Source organism: Panthera leo, chromosome B4, assembly GCF_018350215.1.
Source record: "Panthera leo isolate Ple1 chromosome B4, P.leo_Ple1_pat1.1, whole genome shotgun sequence".
NCBI lineage: Eukaryota > Metazoa > Chordata > Mammalia > Carnivora > Felidae > Panthera > Panthera leo.
The window spans coordinates 79,886,955-79,912,931 of record NC_056685.1 but is presented as its reverse complement, the minus strand read 5'-3'; the positions used below and the strand labels follow the sequence as shown (position 1 = coordinate 79,912,931).

Genomic DNA, 25,977 nt, shown 5'->3' with positions numbered 1-25,977 from the left:
CTTTAGAAGGGGAAGGCTCATTAACATTAAAAAATGGAGTTATTCAGGTAAAATATGATTTTGTTTGGAGACAGTTCAGTTACAGTGAGCCGTCAGAAGGCTGTGGGCTTTCACACATACACCCACACCCATCTTAATTACATAAAACCCAGTCACAGAGGGTTTTCTCCATTCATTCGGTGCTAGGTGCTGGATGGGTTCTTCTATATGCTCGCTCCCAATGCCTCTTTTCAAGAGCTCTTTCGACCTCTGAAGTCCCGTCTTGTCAAGAAGGGGTTTGGGCTCAGGAAAGGGGTCACAGGGAGATAGCAGATCCAGAAGTCATGGTAGAGCCCCCAGGAGTCACAGTATCAACCACCAGGCTCAAAAGCTGATTGCATTCCATGTTAGTCCCTTTTTAATTGAGGGGTTGGGGACACCAAGGTCTGTGTGGGCAAAAGAAAAATGAGCGATTGCATGGTTTTTAAATCTGGAACTTTGAGGGGGGAAAATTCACCAACAAGCGCTTTTCTTATTGGAGGCACAAGATTTGGAAAGCCCTGGACTTCCTTTTATTTTTTTCTTCTTTGGTTTACTGGGCAAAGGGAGGCAAGAGGGCCCCAGGTGGGCTTCGGGAAGTGCAATCCAATCTAGCTGGCCAGCTTGGGGGAGAGTGATTTACAAAGCAAAACCTCAGATGCTACTTCCTGAGAAGTCACCAGATCAAAACAGCCTCCTCTAGGCTTTTATGACCCCATCTCTACTCCCAACAGGAAAAGCACCCTCAATAAAACCTCAGCCCACGCCCCCATCCTCCACCCAGAGAAGGGGGAGAGACCCAATCTAAAATGAGGGACTGACCCTTACTCCCTTCATTCACACCACACACACACACACACACTGGGTTTTCCAGAAAGTTGACTTTTTAAAGAAGTATTTACTAGACAAAATTGTCCCCCACTGACCAAAGAAGCAGCCCTGAGAAATTTGGAGTTTTGGAGTTCGAGCCTAGGATAGCAAGTAAAAGGAGAATCTGATCAGAGACGGGTCTGGTCTCAAAAGTCCCAGTTCAATGCCTTTCAACACCCCACAACCCAACAGGCTAACAGGACACTAAAGGTCACCAAGAGCCTGGCTGCCCCCATCTGTGGGGGCTGCTCCAGCGTTTTGGTGTTCCAGGGAGGCAGGAGAGAGGAAACTTAACAGTTGCCCAGGGCTTGAGGGGCAGGGCTGAGCTGGGGAGGACAAATGGTCTTCAGGCTGAACCCATGGGAAAAATGGGGCAGGACAATGAGTGCGAGGTTGGCTCAAGTCAGTTGGTTTACTGGGCTTCTCTGGGCATGTGCATATGCTACTGTGTGTTCTGGTGTGGTGTTTGGGGCTGAGGGCTGGGGATTTTTCAAGGGTGGAACCCAACCTGCTCTGCCTCTCAGAGAGCTGAGACACCTGCAGTACTGAAGGAACACCAGGTAACTGAGCCCACACATCCCACCCAGCCCGTGTGGGGTTGCAGATCATGGTAGAACTTTCTCTGTATGAGTGTCAGGTGTAGAGAAGTAGCTGCCTTCCTGAATAAACCTATCCAACCTCTCATTGTAGATCTTAAGGCCTGGTCATCAGAGGCTGAATAAGGTCCTGGTTACCTAGCCCAACTTTCCCAAGTCCCAAATTACATCACACACACCCCCAATCTCTCTCTCTCTCTCTCTCTCTCTCTCTCTCTCTCTCTCTCACACACACACACACACACACACACACACTCAGCAAATCTCCTGGGTATCTCTGTTCTCCTTTTGCCCCACAGTGAGCCTTAGCAATGGTAGAGGAAGGTGAATCCCAGGATTCTGTAGGATTCAAGGACAAAGAGATCTCTTTGACCCCAGTTCCTCAGTCCAGCCTCCTTGGGCTTCTGGGGTCCCTTCAAAGCAGCCAAGGGAGATATACTACTAATAGTATACTACTATTAGTAGTATATACTAGTATTAGTATATATACTATATACCATACTATATACTATACTAGTATATATACTAATATAATAGTATTATACTATTAGTATAATAGTATATATACTAATAGTATATCTGGGAGTATACAGATATACTATTCTGGGTGACAAAGACCCAATAAAAGGGAATGTGATTTTCTTGGCCCTCCAGCAATCTAGTTCCTTCCTTAAATGGAATCTCTAACCCAGGAAGCCTTAGCTTGGGGTCTCAAATCTGGATTGTCTCCCTTCTCCATCTGAAAGGGCTCCAGGGTCTCCAGTCCCACCAGCAGGAGGCTCAGGGTAATTCTTGTTTCCCCAGCAAAAGAAAACACAGAATTGAGCCTAGGACAATGATGTTTCAGCTCAAAAACTCAGCCCAAAGCAATTATACACAGAAAGGGAGAGTCAAAGAGACAGAAGAAGTTCACATGGGTATTAGAAGGGACTGGAGCAATCAAACCTCTCTTCCCAGTGCCTGTTGGGACAGAAGCAAGCCCCCATCTTTCTTTTTCCACCCTTCATGAGATCTCGAAACTCCAGTGTGAGAAATCCACAGTGGAGGTGAAAGTTGGTCTCAAAGACTCCCACACCATCTACCAGGGAAAAATAAATGTGCGTGCTTTAATTCAAACTCATGAAAGAGGTCAGTGGTGCAGTGTGGTTGACGGAGACGTGGGAAGTGGAGGTCCCATGCTTTCTGAGAAGAGCTGCTCTCCCTCTGACTTCTCATTCTAATCCTTCCCCTCTGTCCTGTGGCACTGTCCCCAAATCAGGCCCACGCAGAAGACCAACAAGCAGAGTGGTGCTGACAAAGCCCAGCTCAAACTGGGTTACTACTTGCACTCGTGCACTCCTGATACCCCTAAAGAGGGGTTAGAGGTCTGAGTGGCACAGGCCATCAGAGCTCCTGCCCCTCAGTCAGCTCAAGGAGGGCAGAAGATCAAGAGAAGAGAGGGAACTCAACCATAAAATTAACCACAAAACAAAGCCCTAGAGCATGGGGGGTACTGGAGGGAGAAATCTCTGGGTCTGGATTCACGAGTGGATTGGCTTAGGGCCCAGCCCCAGCATTCAGAAAACACAGCCTCTCTGTCCTACGTGCACAGTTTCTGTGCCATTAGACAATCTTGCTCCAAAACAGTTTCTCACCCACTGCTTGTTCTGACTTGATCCATCTAAACACAAACACAGAAATCCACACTTTCAGTGGCTGTGTCCTTTGTGGCAAGGACACAGGATCATCACTTAGTTTATTATTGTTGTTACTATTATTGTATAATAATCGTATAAGATTGATATTATTATTATTATATTATTAAAAGAATGGAAAGGAAAGGGACTTAAATTGATCAACTGTTTAATATAACAGGGGAGCAAAAATCTCCACGTCAGCTCCCTTCCCCAACCACCTCAGAGGTCCTTTGATAAAGCTAATGGCTCCTGAGCACTTCCAGAATGATAAATCAAAAGAGGTCTCTTCTAGTCGCCCCCACCTGCCTCCAGGAGGATCTGAAGAGAATGAAAACTCTACAAGGTAAGTGTTTAGGGAATAATCACTGTCAGAATTTGAATTCAGGGCTGGAGTCCATATCCACACCTACTGTACACCCTAATCTCGAGTCTACGTCTATAAAGCCCAGTGAATTGGGTAGGACCTCACCGGGGGGGAAATGGGAATGATCCAGAGGACGCCTCCAACTTCAGATCCCTGTACAATTGATATTCACCTCGAGGCACATTGTTAGAACCAGAGAACGCAAGCCAAAGACTCCCCAGAACTAGTTCAGGGACAAAGAGAGGGGCTAGAATATTCTCAGTATCGCTTGTCCCATTTGTAGCTGAGAAAGGGTGGACTCAGGGGCTAACGCGGGTGGTGAGGGAGGGAAAGAGGAAGAGGAGTTGAGGGGAAAAGTGAGACAGAGACCCAAGTATTTTTTGGCTGATTGGTTTGTGGGGCCCATGTGACCCTGCTTAGCGCATTTCTGATTGGTTGTCTGACCTTTTCTAGGGTTAAAGACCTAGGAACAAAATCAAAAGCTTCCCAGGTTGACTGGGGCACCTTGGCACCTGGTTGATCACCCATTCCCTGCTCCAGGAGACCCCAAAATCAGGTGTGGGGGGCGGGGTGGAAAACCAAGAGTCTCAGGCCCAATTTGTATTTGTCTTTCTTCCATTTGTGTATTGTGTATTTGTCCTACAAAACAGCAAAAAACTGGCCCAGGTATTTGAGAGGAAGGACGATCTATTACTACTGGGGCAGGAAGAGAGGGTGATACTTAAATGGAACTGTTGAGCTTAAGACACAGAAAAGGAGATGAAGAAGTCATAGAACCCCCAACAGACGTTGCATAAATCTGTGAAACAGAAACACACACCCCTCTCCACGGACAGGAAGGGAATGGACTGCAATTTGGCCAGGAGTCTGGGAAGGCTGAGTTTGCCTGGGTGTGGGACTCTGGCCCCGGCTAAATTTTTGATTAAAGGCCATTAGACTCGCTCCCTAAAGCCCTATAGAGGCCGGCGGAAGGGCAGAGTCAAGTTAGAGACCAAGGAAAACTCCAGTCTCCCTGAGGTTTGAATGGAAGGTTTCCAGAAGCCCTTAAAATCACAGACTGGTGGGGAGGGGAGAATGGAGAGGGCCGCTTATGAGAAAGGGAGAACCTGAGAGTTAACTTTTTGAATGGGCTACTGGGGAAATCCTCTGGGATGCTCACGCTTCCCTGGGAAATAAAGGAGTGGGGGGGGGGGGGATGGTGGGAAGGCCCAATCTTGGCGTGGGACAGAGGGCTCCAGAGGGAGGGCATCCGGGAGTTCCCCATGTCCCCTGCCAGCGCTCCTCACGCAGGCGAGAGCCCGCTAGAGCCAGGGATGGGGATCGGCTCAGACACCGGTGTCTTTGGGTCTCTGTTCCCCTTCACCCTCCTGGAGTCTGCCTGGGCTCTCCGTCTCTGCTTCAGTCCCGCTTCTTCCTCAGTTCTTTGGGCGGCAGGGGCACACTGACAACGTCCTCTCCCCGTCCCCCACCCCAACACTTCTCCACAAAAACGGTGTCCAGGCCCGCCTCGAGCCCTAAGGCAGTCCTCCCCCCTGGGTAGGCGCTGACCTGGCTCGCCCCCTCCCCTCTCCTCCCCTTTCCCTGGGCCTAGGCCAGTAGCCCTCCATGGGCCCGCCTTCCTCCCTGCTTCGGAATCCCTCGAGATATGGGAGATATGGTCGGCCCCTTCAAGGAGCCTGAGTTTCTATGTCTTCCATCCTGGCTTAGCTCCGGGTGACTCATGGGGAGGGGTAGGCACTTGCAGGTGTGGAGGACACGTGCCTCCCGTGCCCGACGCCTTCACTGCTCCTTCCTAGAAATCTTTAAGGTGCCCCAGCCTGAGACTGGCCCCAGGAATCACTGCCCATATTGGGCCCTGATGGCTCCATCCCCCAGAGGCCACTCTCTCCTCCGGGCTGAGGATCTTTCCTGGCCAGCCCAGTAAAGACACTGCCTCCACTCTCCCACTCATTTACACTCCACTCACAGCAGAACCTCTAGGCCTCCCGGCCTAGTTTTACCTCAGACAAGGGCTAGGGGTGCCAGCAAAGACCCCAGCAGCTAGAGGGAGGAGGCACGAAACCACACTGGCCCCAGCCAGACTAAGACCCCAGACTACAGACGCTGGGACAGCTGCCCACCCAGGCCTGGTGGTGAGGAAAGAGAAAGCGCTTTGGGACTCCCTGGATTCAAACCAGCCACCTTCAAGATGCTTCTGCCATTTCAGGTCGCAGCCTATGGGCTCAGAAGTCCCAACGCCTTCCCTCCCTCTCCAGCTGCCTGACCTGCCCTGGCCCAAGGGCCGAACTGGCCCCTCCCTGGCCCAGGGCCCCCCAGGTGCGCTTGCACCTAGAGTTTACACACTCTCACCAGCACCCAACACCCATGTGTGTGCCGCAGTCTTTCTTCCCAGCTGAGGAGGAAGAGGGGGTCAGGAAGACCTAGCAAAGCTCTAAAGAACCCAGGCCTCTCTTTACCGCAGTTGACTCGCAGCTGGAGGGAATAAAGGGCAGGGAGGGGAGGGCTGGTCAGAGGAGACAAGCTCCCCCATCCTCCTACCTCCCAGCGGCTTCTTCTCTTCTTCTTCCACCCTAGCCTGGGGATGCCCGGGGAGGCCTTCTTCCCCTCCCCTTAATGAGTGGGAACTGCCTCCTATCTTGGGGAGGGGGATTAGGTAAATGGGAGAAAGGGTCAGAGAGAGAGAAAATTAACTTACAGCGTTCGCCTGGGATTCATTTGCGAAGATGTAACTCTCACCATCATCCCCAGCGCCGTAATCCCCTCTAACTGCCAGGCCCTCTGTCCTAGCATTAAACCTCACCAGCAGCTGCGTGGCTGGACAGTTAAGATTATATATGATGTAAATATATTGTGGGTTTGTCAGCTCTCCCTACACCATAAAACTTGGTTTAATGACATCACGTGGTCCCCCAAGAGCCACTCACGGGCTTGCCTTCGGGCCATTCACATAAATAACCTCCAAAAGTTTCAAACTCCTAAATTCACATAGAAGCCGTGCGTATTTCTCTAATGCTCAGTTACACTAAAAAGCCCTTGTGCTGCTCCTTTGCCCCACCCCCACACCCCCCTTGCAGGGTGGGGAGGGGGGAGAGGGTGGATCCTTATTTATTTATTTATTTACTTACTTATTTCCATAAGGACCTGTCGCCTTCGAGGTCGTGTTGATATTTTTTTTCCTCCTATTTTTTTTTCCTCCTCTCTCCTCTAATTGCTCAGAGTGGGCCGTGTCCCCCTCTTCCCACTCCCCCGGGGAAGGTAAGTCACGCTTCTTGCCCTTTTTTCTCGCTGCCAGAGGGGGTGGGCTTCAGGGCAAAGTGGAGAGGCAGGCTCCATGGTCTCTGCTTGGGACCCAGAAGCCCCTCCACCAACTTTCCCAGAGCAACGCCAAATCCTGGTACTCGCAGATTGTTCCAGGAGGCTGGCTGGTGGGAGAACCACCTCAGACTTCAAAGCAGAGGCCTCTGCTCGGAGAGAAAGCGAGGGTCTGGGCGGTACCTACTCCCAGTGTAGGGGAGTGCGTCCGAGGCCTCTGGCTAGGTTGTGGCCGCTGACGCCGCTGGAGCAGAGGCTGGGGCCTGGGCGCAGGCCTGCAGACTGACAGGAGGGGCAGGGGCGGGGGCGGGCGGGCGCGGCTGCGTCTACCCCAGCCCGGCCAACCTCAGTCAGCCCTCCAGCTGCTCCAGAGAAAGAGAGGCCTTCACCCTGCCCTGCCTTGGCGGAAGGAGGCCTTCAGTGCAAGGTGGAGCCGGTGCGCCCTACCCTGCGGGTCTGAGTCATGTAGGCCCTGGCCTCGGCCAAGCCCCTGGTTCTATCCCTGGGGCGGTGCGTCCCCTGGGGAGGAAGCTCAGGGCCTCGGCAGCCCGGGATGCCGGCGCGCGCGATGGCGGGCGCCACGGCCTCTTTCTTAGTTAACTGTTACCCACTGGAGACGCCAGTGCTTCTCCACGCTTCACCGCTCGCCCAATAGTTTTCCTCAGCATGGAGAAAAAATTAAAATAACTCCCTGAAGAAAATTACACATTTTATTTGAGAGAGAGAGAGAGAGTGAGAGATTGAGAGAGGAGCCGAGTTGGTGCTAGGCTGGGCAGACTGCTGTGTGCTAGTCATGGAGAGACACTACGGGCGCCCTAACCTGGCCTGAGTGCAGGGCGAAGGTAAGGGTACAGCGATGGGTGCAGTTCAATAATCATTTGTCCAGACCTCCTACGTGCTAGGCATGGGGTGAGGAGAGGCTCCTGGGTTTAAAAAAAAAAAAAAAAAAAAAAAAAAGACAGATGGATAGCTTAGGCAGTGGGATGCAGAGAAGTCAGTCCTTATAATAAATCCAAGGAGCATCAGCATTAATAATCATAAATATTCCCCTTGCCCCTCCCCAGAGTCTCTCTGCTCCCTTTCCCTCTTGGCTGCTATAGCAGTCTTCTAGCCCAGCTCCTGAACCGCACCCTCCCCCAGTGTGGGGGGCCTAGGCTTGGCTCCAGGAAATCACCCCGTTGTGGGAGGCAGGAGAGGAAATGCAGTAAAGTTTTATGGACCCTTCCCACATTTGTTTCTCCTATAAAGTACTTCCTCCCCCATCCCATCCCAGGAGCCTGGGGCAGAGCAGAGCCTGGGCCTCAGCCAGCCTCGGGCACCACCTGAATTATCTGCCTTTCCCCCTTCCCCTTAGCCCACCCTCCCCCTCCACACAAAATCCCAGAGACTGAGACAAATGATGGCAAACAGACAGGACTCAGGCACCAGTCTATGCAGCTCCTTTCCCAGCTAATTGTCCTGCATAGCCTTAGGCCCTAGAAGTGGGGAAGCAGTCAGAACATTTCCTGCCAGGCAGGTACCCTGTAGATTGCCCTCCCTGCTCCCATCTCCCCCAGTATCATAAAAAGCTAAGACACATTTCCTCCAACTCCCCCACACCCCTTTCACCAAGCAGTACCAACTCTTCCTGCGGATGTTTCTGGGACCAAATGGGCCCCTGGACTGAAGGCTCAGCCCTCCCTCGATGTCCAGCGAGGCCCCTCAGGGACCCCCTGGCCCTGGGAGAGATCTTCAGAGGTATCACGGAGCCACCAGTCCCTGCAAATTAGCTCTGGCAAGCAGTGGAGGCTGCTGCCAGTCTAGAGACCTCAGATCCAGCCAGCCAAGGTGGGAACGGGGTGCAGAGGCCTGCAAGCCTTGGAGAGCCACAGCAGGGAAAAAGCCAGTACAGACTGCCTAGGTGCCCTCCCCTTTCTCCAGAGGCCCTTCTGGGAACCAGGGATCTGGAAAGGAGCTCACTTTCACCTTCCTCTTCTCAATACCCCTAGAAGCTCCTAAGAATTCTTAAAAAAAAAAAAAAAAAAAGAGAGGCTGAAAGGCCGTGGGCCTCCCCTATACCCCAGAGCCCACTTAGACACTTTTACCCAATACATGCCCCAAACAGAGAGGCACTGCTGCATCTTTAGTCCTGTTCTCTCTTTGTCTTTATTTGATATGACAAAATATAGTTTCAGGAAAGACCTGGAGTCAATAAATAGTTGGACAACAGCAAGGGGGCAAGAGGGCACAGAAAGTCGTGGCAGGGACTACTGGGCAGCCAGGAGCCTCTAGGACTGCTTGCTGGGGTCCAGTGGCAAGGAACCCCAATAGTTGAGCTAGCTAATAGTCTGTGGCGGGGGTGGGGTGGGGAGGACCTGAGAGGACATGCAGAGGGCGCAGGCTGGAGAGGTTACCGGGCTTAGGGATGGGGGAGAAGGTTTGGAGAGCCGAGGGCAACCGAGGGGACCCTAGGCGGACCTACAGCCATTCCCCCCTTTCATATGCAAATCATTTAAAAACCGAACAAGGAGTTTAGTCGCTACAACGAAGCACCCCGAGTCTGGCGCCGGACTCCGCCAGGCACAACCACTCTCACCAGCCCGCAGCCCGCAGCCCGCAGCCGCCTGGCTAGCCTAAGCCAGGAACAAAGGAGAGGGGAGGCCGGAGGGTCGGGGCGCGGGGCCTGGGGCGCCCGCAAGGCCGACCTTAACTCCGGCAGGCCGCTCGGGGGCTGGAAGCCTGAGAGGCGGCCCAGGCCAGGGTTCCTTCGGCACCAGCCGGTATACCACAGCCCTCTGGAGAGCCCGTGCGGAGCTTGCCCTGGGCCCCCCCGGTGCTAAGCAGAACTGAGGGGAGTCCGGGCAGCGCGGGCAGCCCCGCGGGAACCTGGGGTCAGTGGGGATGCGGAATGCCAAGGAAAAGCGCTTTTGTCTGTGAGGCCCGGGAGCCGGTGCTGCAGCCCCCGCCCTTGCCCCAAAATATAGAGACCGGAAAACCGAAAAGGAAAGGCGCAGGGACCAAAGCGGGCTCAGGGCGCTATCTGCGGGCCTCCCCGCTGCCTCTAAAGGGCCTCTTTGCTTTTCATTTTGGAATCTTTCTTCCACTTCATCCTGCGGTTCTGGAACCAGATCTTGATCTGTCTCTCGTTGAGACACAAGTTGTTGGCGATCTCTATGCGCCTGCGGCGAGTGAGGTAGCGGTTAAAGTGGAATTCTTTTTCCAGTTCCAGAGTCTGGTAGCGCGTGTAACTGGTTCGGGACCGCTTGCCGTCCGTCTCTGGAATATAAACCCCCCCAAGCCAGGAAGGGGTGAATAGCGTGCAGCGCCCCAGCGTCCCGACCCCAGCCCAGGCCCCCACCCGCGGCCGGAGGGAGAGGAGGCGAGCAGGGCAGGAGAGGCCCAGCGGGCCGCAGGCGGGCCCGGCCCAGCCCAGCCTAGCCCAGCCTAGCCCCGGGAGAGGCGCCTCCGCCCTGGCAGGAAACTTTCCGCCGCAGCCTTCACTCAGCAAGCCGGAGGGGCTGAGGGGGTTGGGGGGAGAGGGAGACCCAGGCTCGGACCGAACAATAAGCACCCTCGAGATCCGAGCACCGGGGACCCCCCTCCCGCCCCTCCCGGAGTCGCTGGAATCCTCCGGAGCGGCCAGCGCCGGCCGAGCCGGCTCCACAGGGGAGGGAGGGAGGGAGCCGCGGGGGGATCCCCGCTCTGGAGCCCCGCGCTCCTCACCCTTCAGATCCCTCTATTTTTTTAACTCCCTCCCTCTCCCCCCAAAATTGAATATTGCCTTTTATACACGTTTTGTTCCTATGATCCAATTATGTCGTCGTAAATTTGGGCGCACACAGCCTCTAAGCCTTTTAGTGGACAGTTTTACGAGCCATTGATGCCTGGATCGTAAAATTTATGGCCGCAGGTTTTTTTTCTTTATTTGCCCCGCATGGCCTATAAAACCCAGGCGGACCCGAGCGCGCAAAATGAAGTCCTAAAGTTTACCGTGGCTCATGTGCAGTTTGGTCATCCACGGGTAAATCTGTGGCGGGGCCGGTGGCTGGCTCAGTCCGGCGGGCTGCCCTGTCTGCGCCTGCTCCTCTTTGATCTCCCCACTGCTCTTAGCTCGCTCCTCCAGCGCTGGGCGAGCCGCCTTCTGACTGTACATCCCGGGGTTCAGAGGAGCCGCTTCATCTCTGCCCAGAGCGTGTCCCGGAGCGGCCGCGGCGCTGCAGGCGGGGCGGTCGGGGTGAGCCCGGGGGTTGGCAGCCATGTCTACCCCGTGGAGAGAGTTGGAAGGCGCAGGCGGTGGGAAAGTGATGCTTAAGTCCAATCCACCGTAGCAGTACCTGGATGCCTGCACCTCTGAGGCCGATCCATAGTTCCCACAAGTTTGCATGTTATAGGCAGGGATATTGGGGCTCTGCTTATAGAATGAATTGGCTACGTAGGAGCTCATGGCGGGGAGGGCCCAAAAAAAATTTCTGCACCCTTTTTGATTAAGGGTGATTTGTGACTCTTTGAAGTTGAGGGGTTTTTTGTTCTCCAAAGTGCACAATTTATAGGTGGAGATATCTCTTTCTTTATCCTATGCGCTCTTCCCAAATAAGGGAGCCTTAAATAGAGTCACGTGACTCGAGCGGCCACTCATAAATTTGGCTTGATGACCTCCGGGAGGTTAGTGATGGAAGCCGGCGAAACGCATCTTGATATGTTGGCAAAGCCCAACCAAGGGGGAGAGGGAGTGAGAGAGAAAGAGAGAGAGAAGGGGGAGAAAAAAAATGGTTCTTGGAATTGGGGGGTAGCCGGGACAACGAGCCCACAGCGACACCTGGTGCCTACTTGGAGGAATTGCAGCCTGGCTTCTCGCCTCGCCTTCAGACCGCTGAATTTTCTACCCTGTAGAGGAGAAGCTGGTTGTTGCTGCAACAAACCCTTGAAATGGCCTTTTAAATTGTGTTTAATTTTAAGAAAAGATGAGGCCTCATTTAGGATACAAAAACTAACGGATATCTCAGTCCTCCCCACCCCCAGAGCCTTTCAATCTCCAAAAATGGCTGAGGAAAGGAGATTGGGGGGGGGGGGGAAGGGGAATCTGCCCAGGCTGGAGATCCCAGGGGATTTATCTCAGTTTCTCTAAACTAAGTGTCGAAGTCCCTCTTCTTGGAGGCCCCAAGGCCCTGCTACTGCTGAGGAGGCGACTGTCAGCATGGGGAAGTGAACCCAGTCCCTGGAGAGGTGGACAGGATGTCCAGAGAAGGAGGGGTCCTGGATGGGCAGAACTGGATGGGGGGGGGGGGGTTGAGGGTCACAAATCCGAGAGTCCTGGGAACTCTGGGATGATCCTGGAGGTGAGGATACAGGGGGAGTTGGGTAGACCTCACCATGTTTGGACTCCAGAGTGGCAAAAGGCAATTCTGTGTGTGTGTGTGTGTGTGTGTGTGTGTGTGTGTGTGTGTAACCAGACACAATGGGCTTGGAGGACTGCTCTGTATCCCTATGCATGATCCTCATGTGGTACCTTTGCCAGATATTTGAGATAGAAAATAGATGTTAATTGAGGGCATAAAGAAGCAAGATTCAAGCTTCCACAAATATATGAGCATGGCAGAGGAAAAGGCCTGTTTTGTGCCCTTTTTGGAAAATGCCTCTGTAACAGGTTTTCCAGGGACCTAGATGCAGAAGGTCCACAGGAGAGCAATTTCTGAGCTATTTGGAGGCGTGTAAAGGACCTGGCTGGGGGTGGGGGATGGGGGAGGTGGGCAGGTCAGGCGCCTGGGCAACCTTCACAGCCTGTGGCCAGGGGCTCCGCAGCCATTCGGCCCCTTTCCGAACCCCCTCCCCTAGCCCCAAGTCTTATTCTTTCTTGCCTGCCTCTCCCCAGGAAATCCCCGCCCCTGCCAGGAGAAGCCCCCCTCCTGCCCCCCCGCTGGCGGAGGCGCTGGAGGGGGCGCTGGCGGGGATCTGGAAGGTCTGGAAAACTCTGGCGGATTTTTTCCCTCCGGGAGACCCCCTCACCACCTCACCCCCTAGGTCCACTCAGGTTTCTCTGTCTGGGCTTAAGGAGAGAAGGCCTGAGCTGGGGAAAGGGTTAGGGTAGGGTCTGGCTGCGCTCCTCACTCGCCGAGTTTGAGGGGAGAAGAAGGAGGAAGGAAGCAGATTGGGACTGGGGTTGTAAGGAAGAAGGAATTTTGTCCCAGCCCTGTCAGGAGTCCCAGAGCAGGCTCAGTTTCCAGGCTTTCTTTTTCGAGATGTCCTTGAATCGCTCAATCCCTGCGGAAGGGCTCAAATCCCGCGGTCTTCTCTTTCCCCTCGGCTCTCCGCCTCCGCCACGTTTCGCAACAGTCGGCCTGGCGCGGGCCCGGGGGGCTGCTAGCGCCGCGCCCCCCATCCTCACTCCCAGAAGTGGACGGGAGAGGCCCTGGTGCCTGGAGAATGCTTCTTTTCAGGCCCTTGGGGGCTCGGGGTTCAGAAGCCGAGGACCCCAGACTACCACAGGCTGGAAGAAAGGCCTGTGTGCGGCTGGAGACCAATCCGAGCAACCGGGTTTCTCCCCCCACCCCCAACGAGATCCTATGCAGCCTTTTTTTTTTTTTTTTTTTTTTTTGCGGGGTGAGTGTGTTGCTCCGCTGGGAAGCCCAGAGAGGCCTCCCAGCTCCCCCAGCACGTCCACCAGGAGAGCGGGGAGGCCCCGGCTCTGCGCCCAGCTCCCGGGAAAGGCGAGCGCAGGGGGCTGGGGGCTTGCAGGCGGCGGGCGGACGCGGGAGCGCTCGGAGCCTGCTCCAACTTTCACCCCAGGCCGGCGGGCGAGCGAATTAACAGAAATCCCAATATAAACTTTTAAAAATAATATCAGTTTTATTAAATATTCGAGAACGGATCCAGAGGTCGGATTTATACAGGAGGGTAACACGAGGGGGATTTTTTTTAATTTATTTTGTTTTCTCCTACTGGCTAAACAAACGTCATTCACTTTTTTTTTCTCTCTTTTTGTAATTTTCCCTTTTTTTCCCCTTTTAAGATGGGATTGAAACACGGACGGTGCTAAACATAAATATAAATACAGAGACCACAAATACAGCTAAAAATATTCACACAGAAACGGTCACAGTTTGTAATATGCCATAATGACCCCCAGGATTCTTTAAATACAATTTGCCTGGGCTGGGCATTTGCTGGGGCAGAGGGGCCGGGCAGGGGCTGCGGGGAGGCCCTGGGGGTTGCTGTGGGGCCACGACGCGCTCTCCTTGGGCCTCCCGCCCTCCCCGGCTGCCAGGCCGGGCCCTGAGGCCCCGGAGCGGAGGCCCCGGCCCCGGGAGCCAGCTCTCCGCGCAGGGGCGGGGGTGGGGGCGCCGAGGGGGTGGGAGGCCAAGTCCTCATTTGGAAGGAGATCTGTGGAGCTGAAGCGAGGTTCAGGGACGGAGCCCCCAAGGCCTGGGCGGGGGAAGGGGCCTGCAGAGGAGCCGAGAAAGGAGCTAGCGAGGGAGCAGGAGGAGGAGGCGCGTGGCGAAAGAGAGTTTGTGCGGTGAGGGAGGGGTCCAGAGTTGACTTTCAGGTCCATATTTGACTCCCTAATTTTGTTTTAGGGAGTCAAAACGCATCAATTGTGCCAGTGATAAATATAGAGGGTGTGATTAGGAGGGAATTGGGGGGGAGCAAGGGAGAAGGAGAGAGAGGGGTGGCAGGGACAGTTCTGGTCACTCTTTCTGCTTCTCCTCCTCTGTCTCTTCCCGCTTTTCCTCTTTTCCGCCCAGGCTGTCGGCCGCGGCCCCTCCGCCGCCCCCTGAGAGCGTGGACGTGAGATTAGATTCTTTTTTCCACTTCATCCGGCGGTTCTGGAACCAGATTTTGATCTGTCGCTCGGTCAGGCAGAGCGCGTTGGCGATCTCGATGCGCCGGCGCCGCGTTAGGTAGCGATTGAAGTGAAATTCCTTCTCCAGTTCCAGGGTCTGGTACCGCGAGTAGATCTGGCGACCGCGCCTCCGGTCCGCTCCATAGCCGACCCCTAGAGATCCGGGCACAAAACACACTAAAAACAATCAGCAAGGCATCCTCCGTAGACGATTTAGCCTAGCAAAGTCCTGACCCTCCCAACTTGGCCAGCAGCTGACGGGCCCCCTCAGACTCCAGCCTTCTCCCTTTTGCCCTGCCCCACCCCCACTGGGGGTTCAGCCAGGATCCCAACTTCATTCAGTCCCCCACCGTATGTGGGTGGGTGAGTGTCCCAAAGAAAGGGGGGGGGGCAAGAATCAGGCAGAAAGCTGTAAGTCTAAAAACTGGTTTTTGAAAAATCCCAAATACTGGGGATGAGGGCCCCATTTCTCAACGACTGGGCTCCCCCACTTCCCCAAGCACCCTAGCTCCTTGGAAACTTCTCCCCACTTCTCTGCCTCCTACTCTCCCCCTCCTTTCTCCTCAGCCTGACTCGACTTTGGGGGGCTCCCCTACCCTTTGCCCCCTCCCCTCATACCCTGCCCTGTTCCTGCCCCCTCAGCCTGGAGCCCTCCAATGCGTCAGGGGCCGAGGGGGCCAGGCCCCTGCGAGCAAGCGGGAGGCGAGCAGAGGGGGCAGAAGAGGGGGCCCTGTCTCGGCGTCGGCGAGGAGACGAGCGTGATTGTTTTTATGGGGCCATAAAAAACTCTCTCCGCCCGTTCTTCTAGGGAAGCCGGTCATAAAGCCAGTTCAGTTTATTTAATTTATATCTCGGAGCTGTAAAACTCACCACTGTGCGAATTCATTCGCTGCATCCAGGGGTAAATCTGGATACTGGCTTTCTGGTCCTGGGGCGCAGTCCTGCCCTGCTCAGAACTAAAATCCTGAGCGATTGAGGTCTGTGTGTTATGTCCTAAGGTGTTTTGTCTGCAGTTTGAGAGCATGTCTTTCTCCTGGTAAAAGGAATTAGATCCATAGTCATACGGCCCCCGGCTGGAACTGAACACGACATTCTCCTGTGGCGAATAAAAGGGAGTCGAGTAGATCCGGTTCTGGGCAACGGCTGCTCCATAGGTCGAGAAATGCCTCACTGGATCATAGGCGGTGGAATTGAGGGCGACGTTGGGGAGGACGTCCTGGCCCCCGGCGAGGTGGCAGGATAAGGAAGGGTTAGTGAAGTAGGAATTCATCCCTTTGCCTTTACCTGGTCGGGCTATGATTTCTTTAATATTTATTTCTGTCTCCAGTTTGTACTCGGAACTAGATGGTTATAGGGACGGCTCCAATCCAGGACAGACAAAATGACAAAGTCAGCTGACCCCCTTCCAGCCAATCACAAGCCAGATGTCAAGAAGGGGGAAAAAAATCGCTTCTGCTTCTGTTGATTCCCTAGTTGAGACTAAGTGTGTGCTTTGAAAGTAAGACTTGGATTTCTTTTAAAAATATATATGTTAGGGAACTGATTTGGAGGTGAGAGAAGGGTGAATATGCATTAGCAGGGCCTTGGGGCCCAGGAAAGAGGGGCTACACTGCTAGGAAATCTCTAAGCTCCAGCTAACTTTACTGTGCTGTGGCTAGAGCCAGGGCTGGAGAAATCCCTCTATTTTCGATCCGATTTCATCGTTTGTATCTTCCCCCTTCTAAAATTACACCCTGATTTCTCCATGGGAAGAGCCCCTTCCCAGCTCAGGGGGGAATCCCCAGAAATCCTGCAGGAAATCCTGCTTTGACCCTCCATGGAGTGAGTTCTCATCACTAAGCCAGGATTCCCCCACCCCAGTAATTAAAAAAAAAAAATCAAAAGTAGAAAGAAACTGCATAAAACGTGGCGCTCAGAGGAAGGAGAGTGTGGCTGGTAGGCTTAGGTGTAAGGGGGATGTAGGGAGTAAGTAAGTCTAAAGGGGGTAAGGATGAGACTTCAGGGTACAGTGGCGAGCTAAAGTGGGCAAAAGGGCCATGCATCCACTTCCTCTTCCTTTTAGCCTCCTTCTGCCTCTCAGAACCCCCTTTTTGGGGGGAAGCTGCTGCAGCATTTTGGTAGAAAAGGGAAAAATGTATGAAAATACAATAGAAAAAGAGAGAAAGGAGTAAAAGGTGGGAGAGAGAAAGGAAAATAAGGAAGAAGAAAGAACTCTGAGAATCTTTCTAGACACATCAACTCCTGTTTATGTTGGTGAGAATTTATGATTTGGAGCCAGGGAGGGCCGGTGGGGTAATTCACATAAGATCCAGGCAGAGAGACAAGGCTGGTGGGGCTCTGAAGGACAGTTAGCGTCTGGCAGGCTCGAGCCCCTACACAGGTCAGAAGTCCCTTGCCCCTGCCAAGGGAGGCACCCCTGGACCTGAGCCCTGGGGGCTTGGGAGATTCCAGCAAAGGGCTCCTGGGGAGCTCCCTCAAGGGCCAGCCACACCTGGTAGAGCCGGGCCTCTCAGCAGCCCCCACCCCCATTTTCTTTCCACCTTGGGGCCGAGAAAAAGGAAGGGAAGGTTAGGAAAAAGGCAGCTGAGTACGAGGCTTCTGAGGGAGCCGCAGTGGGCGAACTGAAACAGCGGAAGGTGTGCAGATGTGGGTTTTCTCCTGATTAATCCAAACTTAATTTGATATCGTGACATAGACTGAAAATGCTTTGAGTTGACAAAGAGGGGGCGGTGGGGCTAGCGAAGGAAGCAGTGGAAGCTCATATTTTTCTCTTCACCATTTTGGGGGGGGGGGTGGCTATAACAAGAACCCGGATGTCGCCGGATTTTATGATCTTTTCCTTCTGTGTAACAAAGCGGAGTAATCAATGGGTAGCAATAAAGCCATAAACGGGACTACGCTGGGAAAAAACTCGTTTATTCATCTTCTGTAACGTTAAGGTTTCCCTGGAGTGTCGCTAGGGGGGAAAAATAAAGTTTCGAACCCAAAAGCAGACAGTGTGTAGGAGCTGGTGGAGACAACATGTTAGTTAATACATGAACCTCGTTAGGGGATTGAGGAGTCTCCCTGTCTGACAGTTTGTGTTGGCTCTTAAAAATACAGCCCCAAACCTTCAGAAAGGAGGGAAATTTGCTGATATTTAAAAGGGTTAAGGGAAAGACCCCCATATTATAAAGGTTCCCCCTTGTGGACCATACTTTCTTCTACCCAGCGAGATAAAAGTGAAAGATTGAGGAGGGTTCCAATTTAAGAGGGAAATTCTGAGAGGAGTTGTCTCATTTGGGGGTGCCATGGCAGGTACATAAACACAGACACCAGCGTGACTTGATTTTTGCTCTAGAATCCAGCTGTCCTCAAATTCATGGCATGCCTGGACAGAGGTTTTCAACAGCTGGCTGGGGCTCCAGGCCCCCTGGAGGGCAAAGAGGTAGAGTGAGAAAGAACTGGGGGTGGGGGGAAGACCCAGAGGGCTGAGCTAAGAAACAAGTCAGCGCACCCCTGGACACAAGTAGCCGCTCCCAGAGTTCCCAGCCTCATTTCTGCCCTGATGGTAACAGTGTAACACATAGAACAGGCCGGAAGAGAGAATAAGTTCCCTCCTCCCCGCCCCCCCCCCATTTCAGAGAGAGATTGCTAGAGGGATAAATCATGTCAGTGATATTTCCTTCAAGATATTAAATTGTTGCAATGTACAACAAATTGAATGATGGAAGATAGGATGTCTTAATGAGGTTTCGTTTTCAATGAGTGTTGCTTTTCTATGTATTTTTAAATCTCTTTTATGGGTGGGTGGGTGGGGGAGTGGGGGAAGGAAGGACCTTGGAAGAAAGAAGGGACTTCTAGGGAAGCATGTGCTGCAGCTCCCCAGCAAGGATGCCTGGCTTTCCTTGAGCCCTTCCTAAACAAAGTCTGGAGGGGAAAGGGGCCCCAAAGTTGGGGATAGTCTCATTTGGGGCCTAAAAGCAGTGGGCGCGGGGGTGGGCGACCTGAGGAGCAGAATGTAAGTCTCAGCCCCGGAAAGTTAAGTGTTTTATTACGTCCCTAAACAGAGGGCAGAGACTGAAAGGTCTCGCCGATTTATAATGAACAGAAACCAGCTGCTGAGGGAAAAAGGCAGAAATGCTAGAAGGGGGAGAGGAGGGGAAGCAGAAATACAAATAAATTCCCCCACTGCTTAAAGATTTTCAGCCAAATTAATTTCCAACATACTCTCCCCCATCACCTTCCATTCCTGAGAAAAGAAGCCTCCTTCTTTCAGTTGGATCTTTAATTATGCAGCTGAAATTTGCTGGAAGGATTCGCTCCAAGGGGGGAGAGCAGGTCAGATGAGCCCGATCTTCCCTCCATTGGATTATATTTTCCTTTTCTCATCTTACGTTAATTTTATTTTTTTGGCAAAAGAATGACTGTCTATGGGGGGATAGCTGGGACTTGGGTTTTTCTAAATATATTTATATTTTCCTGTTAAATTTGTCTGAAAACAATTATGGAAACTCATCAGCAGAAGCAAGAACAGATGTTTTATTAAAACTGCAGTTGAGCTCTGTAAATATGCACAAGTCCTGGGAGGGGTTGGGGGGGGACTTGTTCTTTGTTTCTATAAAACAAGCCTAGAGCAATCAGAGAACACCCCCATCAGGCCCGCAGGTCTCCGAGTTGCTCTGCCCCTTGGGCCTCCGGAATCAGGCATTCCGAGGGGGTTTGGCGGCGAAAACAGATTTTCACTTTCGGAGCTGTAATTAGTGGATTCGAAACAGAATTCAAAAAACACAGTACAGGAATAAAGGGGGAGCGTTGCCGCTCGCTGCTCCAGTCCCCCTATCTCCCCAGCCCAAAACACATGCTTTTCATGAGCGCTAATTATAGGAGAGGGACCTTCTGCAGGCGCCATGGGCCTGCATGGGGGGCAGTCACTGGCCTGGAGTCCCCAAGGCTATGGGGTGCTCTGGAGGCTGGGCACTTGAAGGTTTCTCAGAACGAGTCAAGTGCTCCTACCCCAGCCTGAACCTGCTCCAGGCCAGGGGCTGGAGGCCCGGGGCAGCTCTGAACTGGGGAGAGGATAGGTGTGACTGGACTCTGGCTGGGAAGGGGTTCGTGGGCAGGCCTCATCTTGCCTGCCTTTGCTTTCCACTCTGCTCTGGGAAATATATTAATTTCTTGGGGAAGGGGATCTGAAGTGAGAGGGATGAGGTCTGGAATTTTTGCTGGACGGTCTTTTCCAGAGGTCCCGGTTAGTTTGTGTTCTGCCAGTCTTCTCTCTCTCCCTAGATCCCCCACTTCTGCGCAGATGTCTGTGACTCACCCAGCCTCGCACACAGATACACACACTCCCTTTCGGGCTGCCCGCGCGCCACAACTATAGCTCGCGCCTCCGGAGGCTCCTCAACGACCTGGACACCGGGGCCGCCAGGACTCAGCGCTCGGCCTGGGCGCTTGCCTGCCTGGAAGCCTCTGCAGCTGCCGGACCCACCCCTGCCAATTCTCAATTCTGAGAGCAGGGGAAGAGCGGTTGCCCCACCAGCCCCTTCTGTGCCACTGGGCAAGGGCCGAAATCCCTCTTGCAGAGAAACCCCAGTTTCAATAATTGTTCAGCTCACCTTACAATTGCACTGTTTGGTTAAGGCTTTGCTGTTCTAGAGTGGTTGCTCAGTTGGCCCGACTGGCTTATGATTAGAATTCTTTCAATTGAAAAATTGAAAAATAAATCCTACTCCAAATGTCTAGTGTTTTGCGTATAAGTTCCTTTGATCTCCACAGAATCCGGAGTAAAAGGATTGCAAAAAGAGAGTCTCCAAGTCTGCCAGAGAACCTGAATGCGGCAAACTGGGTCGGCTTGGGGACACCAAAGCATAGCTCACTCAAGGAGCCTCCAGTTTCTGCCAGATATGCTCCGGGGAAGTTGTCTGAGCGCATGCCTCCCCATGCACACACTGCATTCCAAAACAGAACGTTCCTCCTCCTTTCAAAGTTCAGGCATGGAGACACTTGGAGAAAAGCGAAATTTGACACATCCAACCCGGAAATGGATCCCATTTGGGGGTGCTGATATTCTGGGGACAGGGCCCAGGCTGGCCAGCTGAATGGAGTTGGGGGTCAGCAGGGAGGGGAGAAGGAGGAAGAGGCCAGATGGGGCATGTCAAGTGCCTGAGAACTGCCCCAAACACCTCTGAGGCCTGGGCTGGCAATTCCTCTTTTGAGCTAAGAGGCTGAGAGGCTGCCCAAGCTGCTTTTGCTTTATTTGCAATTAAGCAGAGAAGAAAGGTACATGCAGAGGCTCTGCTAACTCACGTCCTATTTTCTCTCCTCCCTCTCTCTTTCCAGATTTCTTACTGACCTTTCTTTACCACCACTCCACTAGGCCGACACAAGCTCCCACAATGCCATTTGTTTAGCTTCTCAATTCACTTCACTAACTGAAGGTTAAAAAGGAAAATAGATCCCAAGCATCTCTGTCCCATCCCACTCAGCCCTGAGCCCCTTTGGGCTCCCTTTGGAAGAAATCATTTCTGGCTTTTGGGGGCCTGGCCCCCAAGCATCCCACCTCTGTCCCAAGCAGCTGAATACCAGCTGAGGAGAGGGCCTTTGGACACAGTATCTCATCCCGGCTGGGCATGGGGAGGGAACTCAGATGCTGAGTGACATTTCAGGGCGGAAAAGCAAGTGGCCCTGGTTGGCCCAGGAGGAAGAATGAGAATCTAGAATATTAAGAATATTTTTGGCCCCCAGAATGAGGCCAAAGGATCCTCAAATTCCTGGCTTCTCATATCCCCTCCCCACTAAGCACTGCTTGGACCCACTTTGTTGGTTTATGAGCATTGTAAAATTCAGGAGCATGGCATTTATGACGTCACAGTGAGTTGTCATGAGGAAATTGTAAATGTCATATAAGTTATATACAAGTAGGAGTTTTGTGTGTGGGGGGGTGTGCCCTGACTTTTTTTTTTTTTCCTTTTCCCTTTTCCCCTGGCGTAAGTTCTCCCAGTTGAAAATAAAATGTTATTATGTTCTGGAACAATAAGCCAACAATGAAACATCGTCCTCATTTCCCTATAAATAATTTTATCCTTTATTGTTTGCAGATCTGAGAGAACCATTTAATCTGCACTGGCGAAAAGAGAGAGAGAGATGGGGAGGGGGGAATTAATTTCAGAAACGAGAATATTACTTACTTCAATGATACTCTTTTAGATTTGATAGCCAGGAGCAAGATTAGAGGCAAACAGCGGCCTCTCCGACTCTATACCTGGCGGGATTGGAGATTTATAGGATCTTTAGCGAAGGGGCAATTTAATTTTGTAGGATTTGCTTAAATTCACTGCTATTTTGGGGGGCTGAGGAGAAGGGAGGGTGAGGGGAGAGTGACAACACTTTATCTAGTTTTATGCATCCGCCAACATTACCCTGATTTAAAACCCAACAACCTGTGTCTCAGGGAAAACTCCTGCAGAAAGGAGTGGAGGAGTGGGGTAAGGGGGGCTCGGCTTCCTCAATGACTGTGGCCCCCTTAACCAAGCAGTTGCCAAGGGGAAAGAAGAAAAGCCGGAGGCGAGGGGAGGGCAGCTCTAAGTCTCTCCACCACCAGGACACCCGGAGGTTTATGGTGTCCCCATAATTCCCCCAACCCTATAAACAGCTGCCCTATTTTAGGCCGATTTCTGCTTCGTCCCCTGGGAAAGAGAGAGTGAGGGAGGAGGTAATGGCTGGAGCAGGGTGCCGGAAAGGGGAGGGAGCAGAGGATAGCGCCGCACTTTGTTCTCCTGGGTGAGTTTGCTGGTTTGGCGGGTTTCTGACGCAGGGTGGCAGCAGACAAAACAAGTAAACAACTCACAGACACAATAAACAGGGGCGGCTGCAGCCACAGCAGCAGAGGCCGGGGGGGGGGCTGCGTAAGGGGCACAATTTGGGGGTCATGTCACTCCAGCACCCACGGGTGGCCGAGGTCCAAAAGCCCAAGGCTGCCCCCAGCGCTGGGTGGAAGAAGGCTGCATGTCTCGGCACCCGGCACCCGCAGCGTGTCTGGACAGGAGTCTAGGGAGGAACCTGATTGCCTAGGGAGTGGAGGAAAGCCCCACTAGCCCCTTTCCTGTTCTTACTTTCTTTCAAGAGCTTTTCACGGACATTTATATTCTCCCCTGCTCTGTCTTTTCGGGGCCCCAAAAGGGAGGAAGGCTAAGAAAGGAGGCTGTTAATTCCCAGCCCCGGGCCACACTCAGTGCCCCAGGCCCACAGGCAGCTAGACCCAGTTTCTTCTCCGGCTCTGCCGGTCAGTCTTCGCCCGGCTTCGGTAGGTAGCTGAGAGAATTAAAACGAAATCTCACCCGTAACCGGATCTGCCTATTTGGGAAGTGTAGAGAGCCCCTAATCTGCCCCCCAGACAACGCAGGCAAATCTGGGGTCCGGTGAGCAGGGGCAAGAGCAGGGATAGATGTTCACCGCACCCCTAACCCATTCTGTCTCGCCTTCTCCACCAGCCTTTTCAAACAGCTTCCCCAGACTACTTCCCAGAGGCCACCTTATTAACTAGCCACTCAGATCTCCTTTGCTGTCCCAGCAATGCTTCAGGCACCAGGGCCTAGCCGAGTGCTCAGAACTGCTCAAACGTCCACCTTACCCACGAAAACACGAAAAGAGCTTCCCACAAAACTCTCACTTTCAACACAACAGTGTTCCCCTGGTAAACAGCCTCTGAGTTGGGGAAGTTTGGGGGGGAAGTGTGGAGAGAAAGCCGAAGGGATTCAATATTTCCCTGGCCCAGCTGCTTGGACTGTGAAGGCAATAAGGTCTGAGAGAGCCTTTGTGGCATCCGTTGGTTACTGGAACCCGCATACTCCGATTCCAGCGTGCACACATTTGCAGGAGAGCATGCCCAGAGAGCCTTCTTGGTGCACCCAGTGCCTCCTTGAGCCCAATCCCATCTAACAAAATTTTGCATGCACATAAAACGGTGTTTGAGCGAGTATAAGCATGGTAATATACAATTAACCACCGACGAAACATGAGTCTGTATATATTCACGCATAAGTCAGAGTCTGTACATTTGAGCCTGTATATAATAAGTGTATAAAGCTACCAAGCCTGGTTTTTGCAACACAACAGCCAACCCAACAAGGCCGCCTTCTCCAAACAAGGGTGCATTCTTCGTGGGGATCACAACTGTCAGACCCAGGGGGAGAAAGGGTTTGCTCTGCCCATTTCTCCTTAGCTAGGAACTGGTGCATGAAATACAGTCCATGGCAGGGCTGACAAAGCCTAGAAGGGGCAGGCCTGAGGTGCCCAAAGAGGGGAACGCTAGGGGCCCTGGGCTCCGGGGAGTGTTGCCAGAACCTGACCCACAGATTCAGTGCCTCTGCCCAGCCTTCGTCCTGGGCGTCCTGGGCGTGTGCAGAGTCCTTGAGCCAGATTCTAGTCTCAGCCACCCTGGCTATTATTAGATAATCACACCAGTGCTTTCCTGCACTAAGGACCGCATTTACAGGGAATCTGGCCTGCAAGGAGGCTGGGGGTTGCCACTGGTGGCCCCTCTTGTGCTTCTGTTTGAGCACCAGGAGGGAGAGAAAGAAGGGAAAGAAAATCGAAAGTAAGGAGGGAAGGAAGGGGCTGGCGTTTGGGGCTGGATTTATCCCCTGGCCAGACTAGAAAACTGGAAAACCAGGATCAGTCACTGCTGCTATGCTTTCTCTGCATCCCTCTGTCTCATGAGGAGGATCTAGGGGGTGAAGGACGTGGGGGCCTGCAGGACCCTAGCCAGGAAGGGACAGAAAATCAATTGATAAAAATATTATATAAGGACACCTCGGATGCAGCCGTTAACCCGTCACCCATGAACCCAGCACCCTGAAATTTCGCCAGCAGCACATCTGTTTAGATCCCTGTAGGCCGAGATAAATACCCCAGCCTTACCCAGGCCCAACCCTCCGAAGGGAGGGGGCCCCTCTAATATCCCAGGTGAATCCCCACTGTCCTGAGTGGCCTTCCCCGGAAACTGTTTTCCTCGGGGGGCAAACAAAGGAGACTCGCGCCCCCCCCCCCCAGTCAGTGCGGCCATCGGCGGCGGGGCAGGGGGGGGGCAGACAGCGGGGGCAGACAAAATACAGGCGAAAGAGAGAAATAGAGGCCTCACCGGTCGGCGGTTCCCACATTACGCCAGGAGAAAGGCTCCCATTTTCAGGCCTCCAGGGCCCCTCCAATGGCCCACCGCACTCCCCTTGCCCTTCTCAGGTCCCACAGACACGGGGTCTCGCGGCCGCGGCCTGGTACCCGGGGCGTCAGCCCCGGGGCCGCGCTGGAGCGGCGGGAGAGCGCGCGGCAGCCTGAGCAGGCGGCGGGCTGGGCCCATTTGGGGAGAGCCAAGCGCTTTTCTCGATCGTAAACAAGGAACGCGAAATTAGCCCCTCGGCAGACGCCTCTGCCGACACACAAGTCCTATTGAGGGGGGGAGTGAAAGGGGGAGAGAAAATGCCATTTCTTCCCCCGGGAGAATACCTCAGAGGCCTTTATGTCGGATATGAAACGGGAATTTTGGGGGGGCAGCAGAGGAAGGGAAGGGGATTGTGGGGGGAGGGGAGAGAAGATTCACCATCAACTCGGACCCAAGGGGTTTGATTTGAATGCAGGCGAATTATGTTTTTTAAGAATTTGATAAAAACAGGTTCTCCCTCCCACCCACCACCCCCCCCCCCCCGACCCCCAGGCGACGGGTCAGGGTTTAAACAGGAAATCGAGGAGCGTTCCCCTCCCCCACTGGGGCTTGGCGGAGAAGCCCAGTCGAGCCACGAGAGAGAGGACTGGAGGTGGGGGGCAGCTCTTAGCTCGGATTGAAGGTGAGTCTGGCCCCCAGACTCTCAAACCTCTCCAAGGAAAAAGCGCTTCCCCTCCCCCAGCTCTGGGGTGTGTCTGCCTGGGTGTGTAAGCGTTTGTGTGTGCATCGCCCTTTATAAACAGAAGCTCACACATATAGGGGCCGCCTCGGACCCAGGCCAGGCAGCAGGGCGGGGTCATATATCAAACTGCAACACATTCAGGGCCACGTACATTTGGAAGAAATTAAGCCACTGTGTTATGAAACCATATGTGTCGGGTTAAGACCATACAACACGCCATTAGCACCAATTATTAGGAAGATCCCGAGCGCCCAGGACCCTCCGGGCCGCCCAATTCTGACGTCCCTACCCCATGAGCCAGCCGCGCCTGGAGTCCTCACTGCCTCCACTCACCCAAGAAGCCCGCCAGCGAGACCTAGGCCTGTCCCCACCCAGCCTGGGGCCTCCCCAATTCCCACCTCCGCTCCAGACTAGGCAGATCCTAGCCCAGGGCAGCCAGGCGAGG

General features: G+C 53.3%; 2 protein-coding genes across 2 annotated transcripts; both read right to left on the bottom strand.

Annotated features, from left to right (window-relative positions):
• Positions 1–9,876: 9,876 nt before the first annotated feature.
• HOXC5 (homeobox C5) lies at positions 9,877–11,259 on the bottom strand. Its single transcript, XM_042946707.1, has 2 exons — positions 10,806–11,259; positions 9,877–10,091 (listed from the first exon to the last, which is right to left on the bottom strand). Exons 1-2 carry the CDS (start codon positions 11,257–11,259, stop codon positions 9,877–9,879), a joined length of 669 nt encoding a protein of 222 aa, XP_042802641.1.
• A 2,888-nt stretch (positions 11,260–14,147) lies between these two features.
• On the bottom strand, positions 14,148–16,019 carry HOXC6 (homeobox C6). The gene is made up of 2 exons (XM_042946706.1): positions 15,523–16,019; positions 14,148–14,805 (listed from the first exon to the last, which is right to left on the bottom strand). The coding sequence occupies exons 1-2, from the start codon at positions 15,920–15,922 to the stop codon at positions 14,498–14,500; spliced, it is 708 nt and encodes a 235-aa protein (XP_042802640.1). The 5' UTR covers positions 15,923–16,019; the 3' UTR covers positions 14,148–14,497.
• Positions 16,020–25,977: the final 9,958 nt, after the last annotated feature.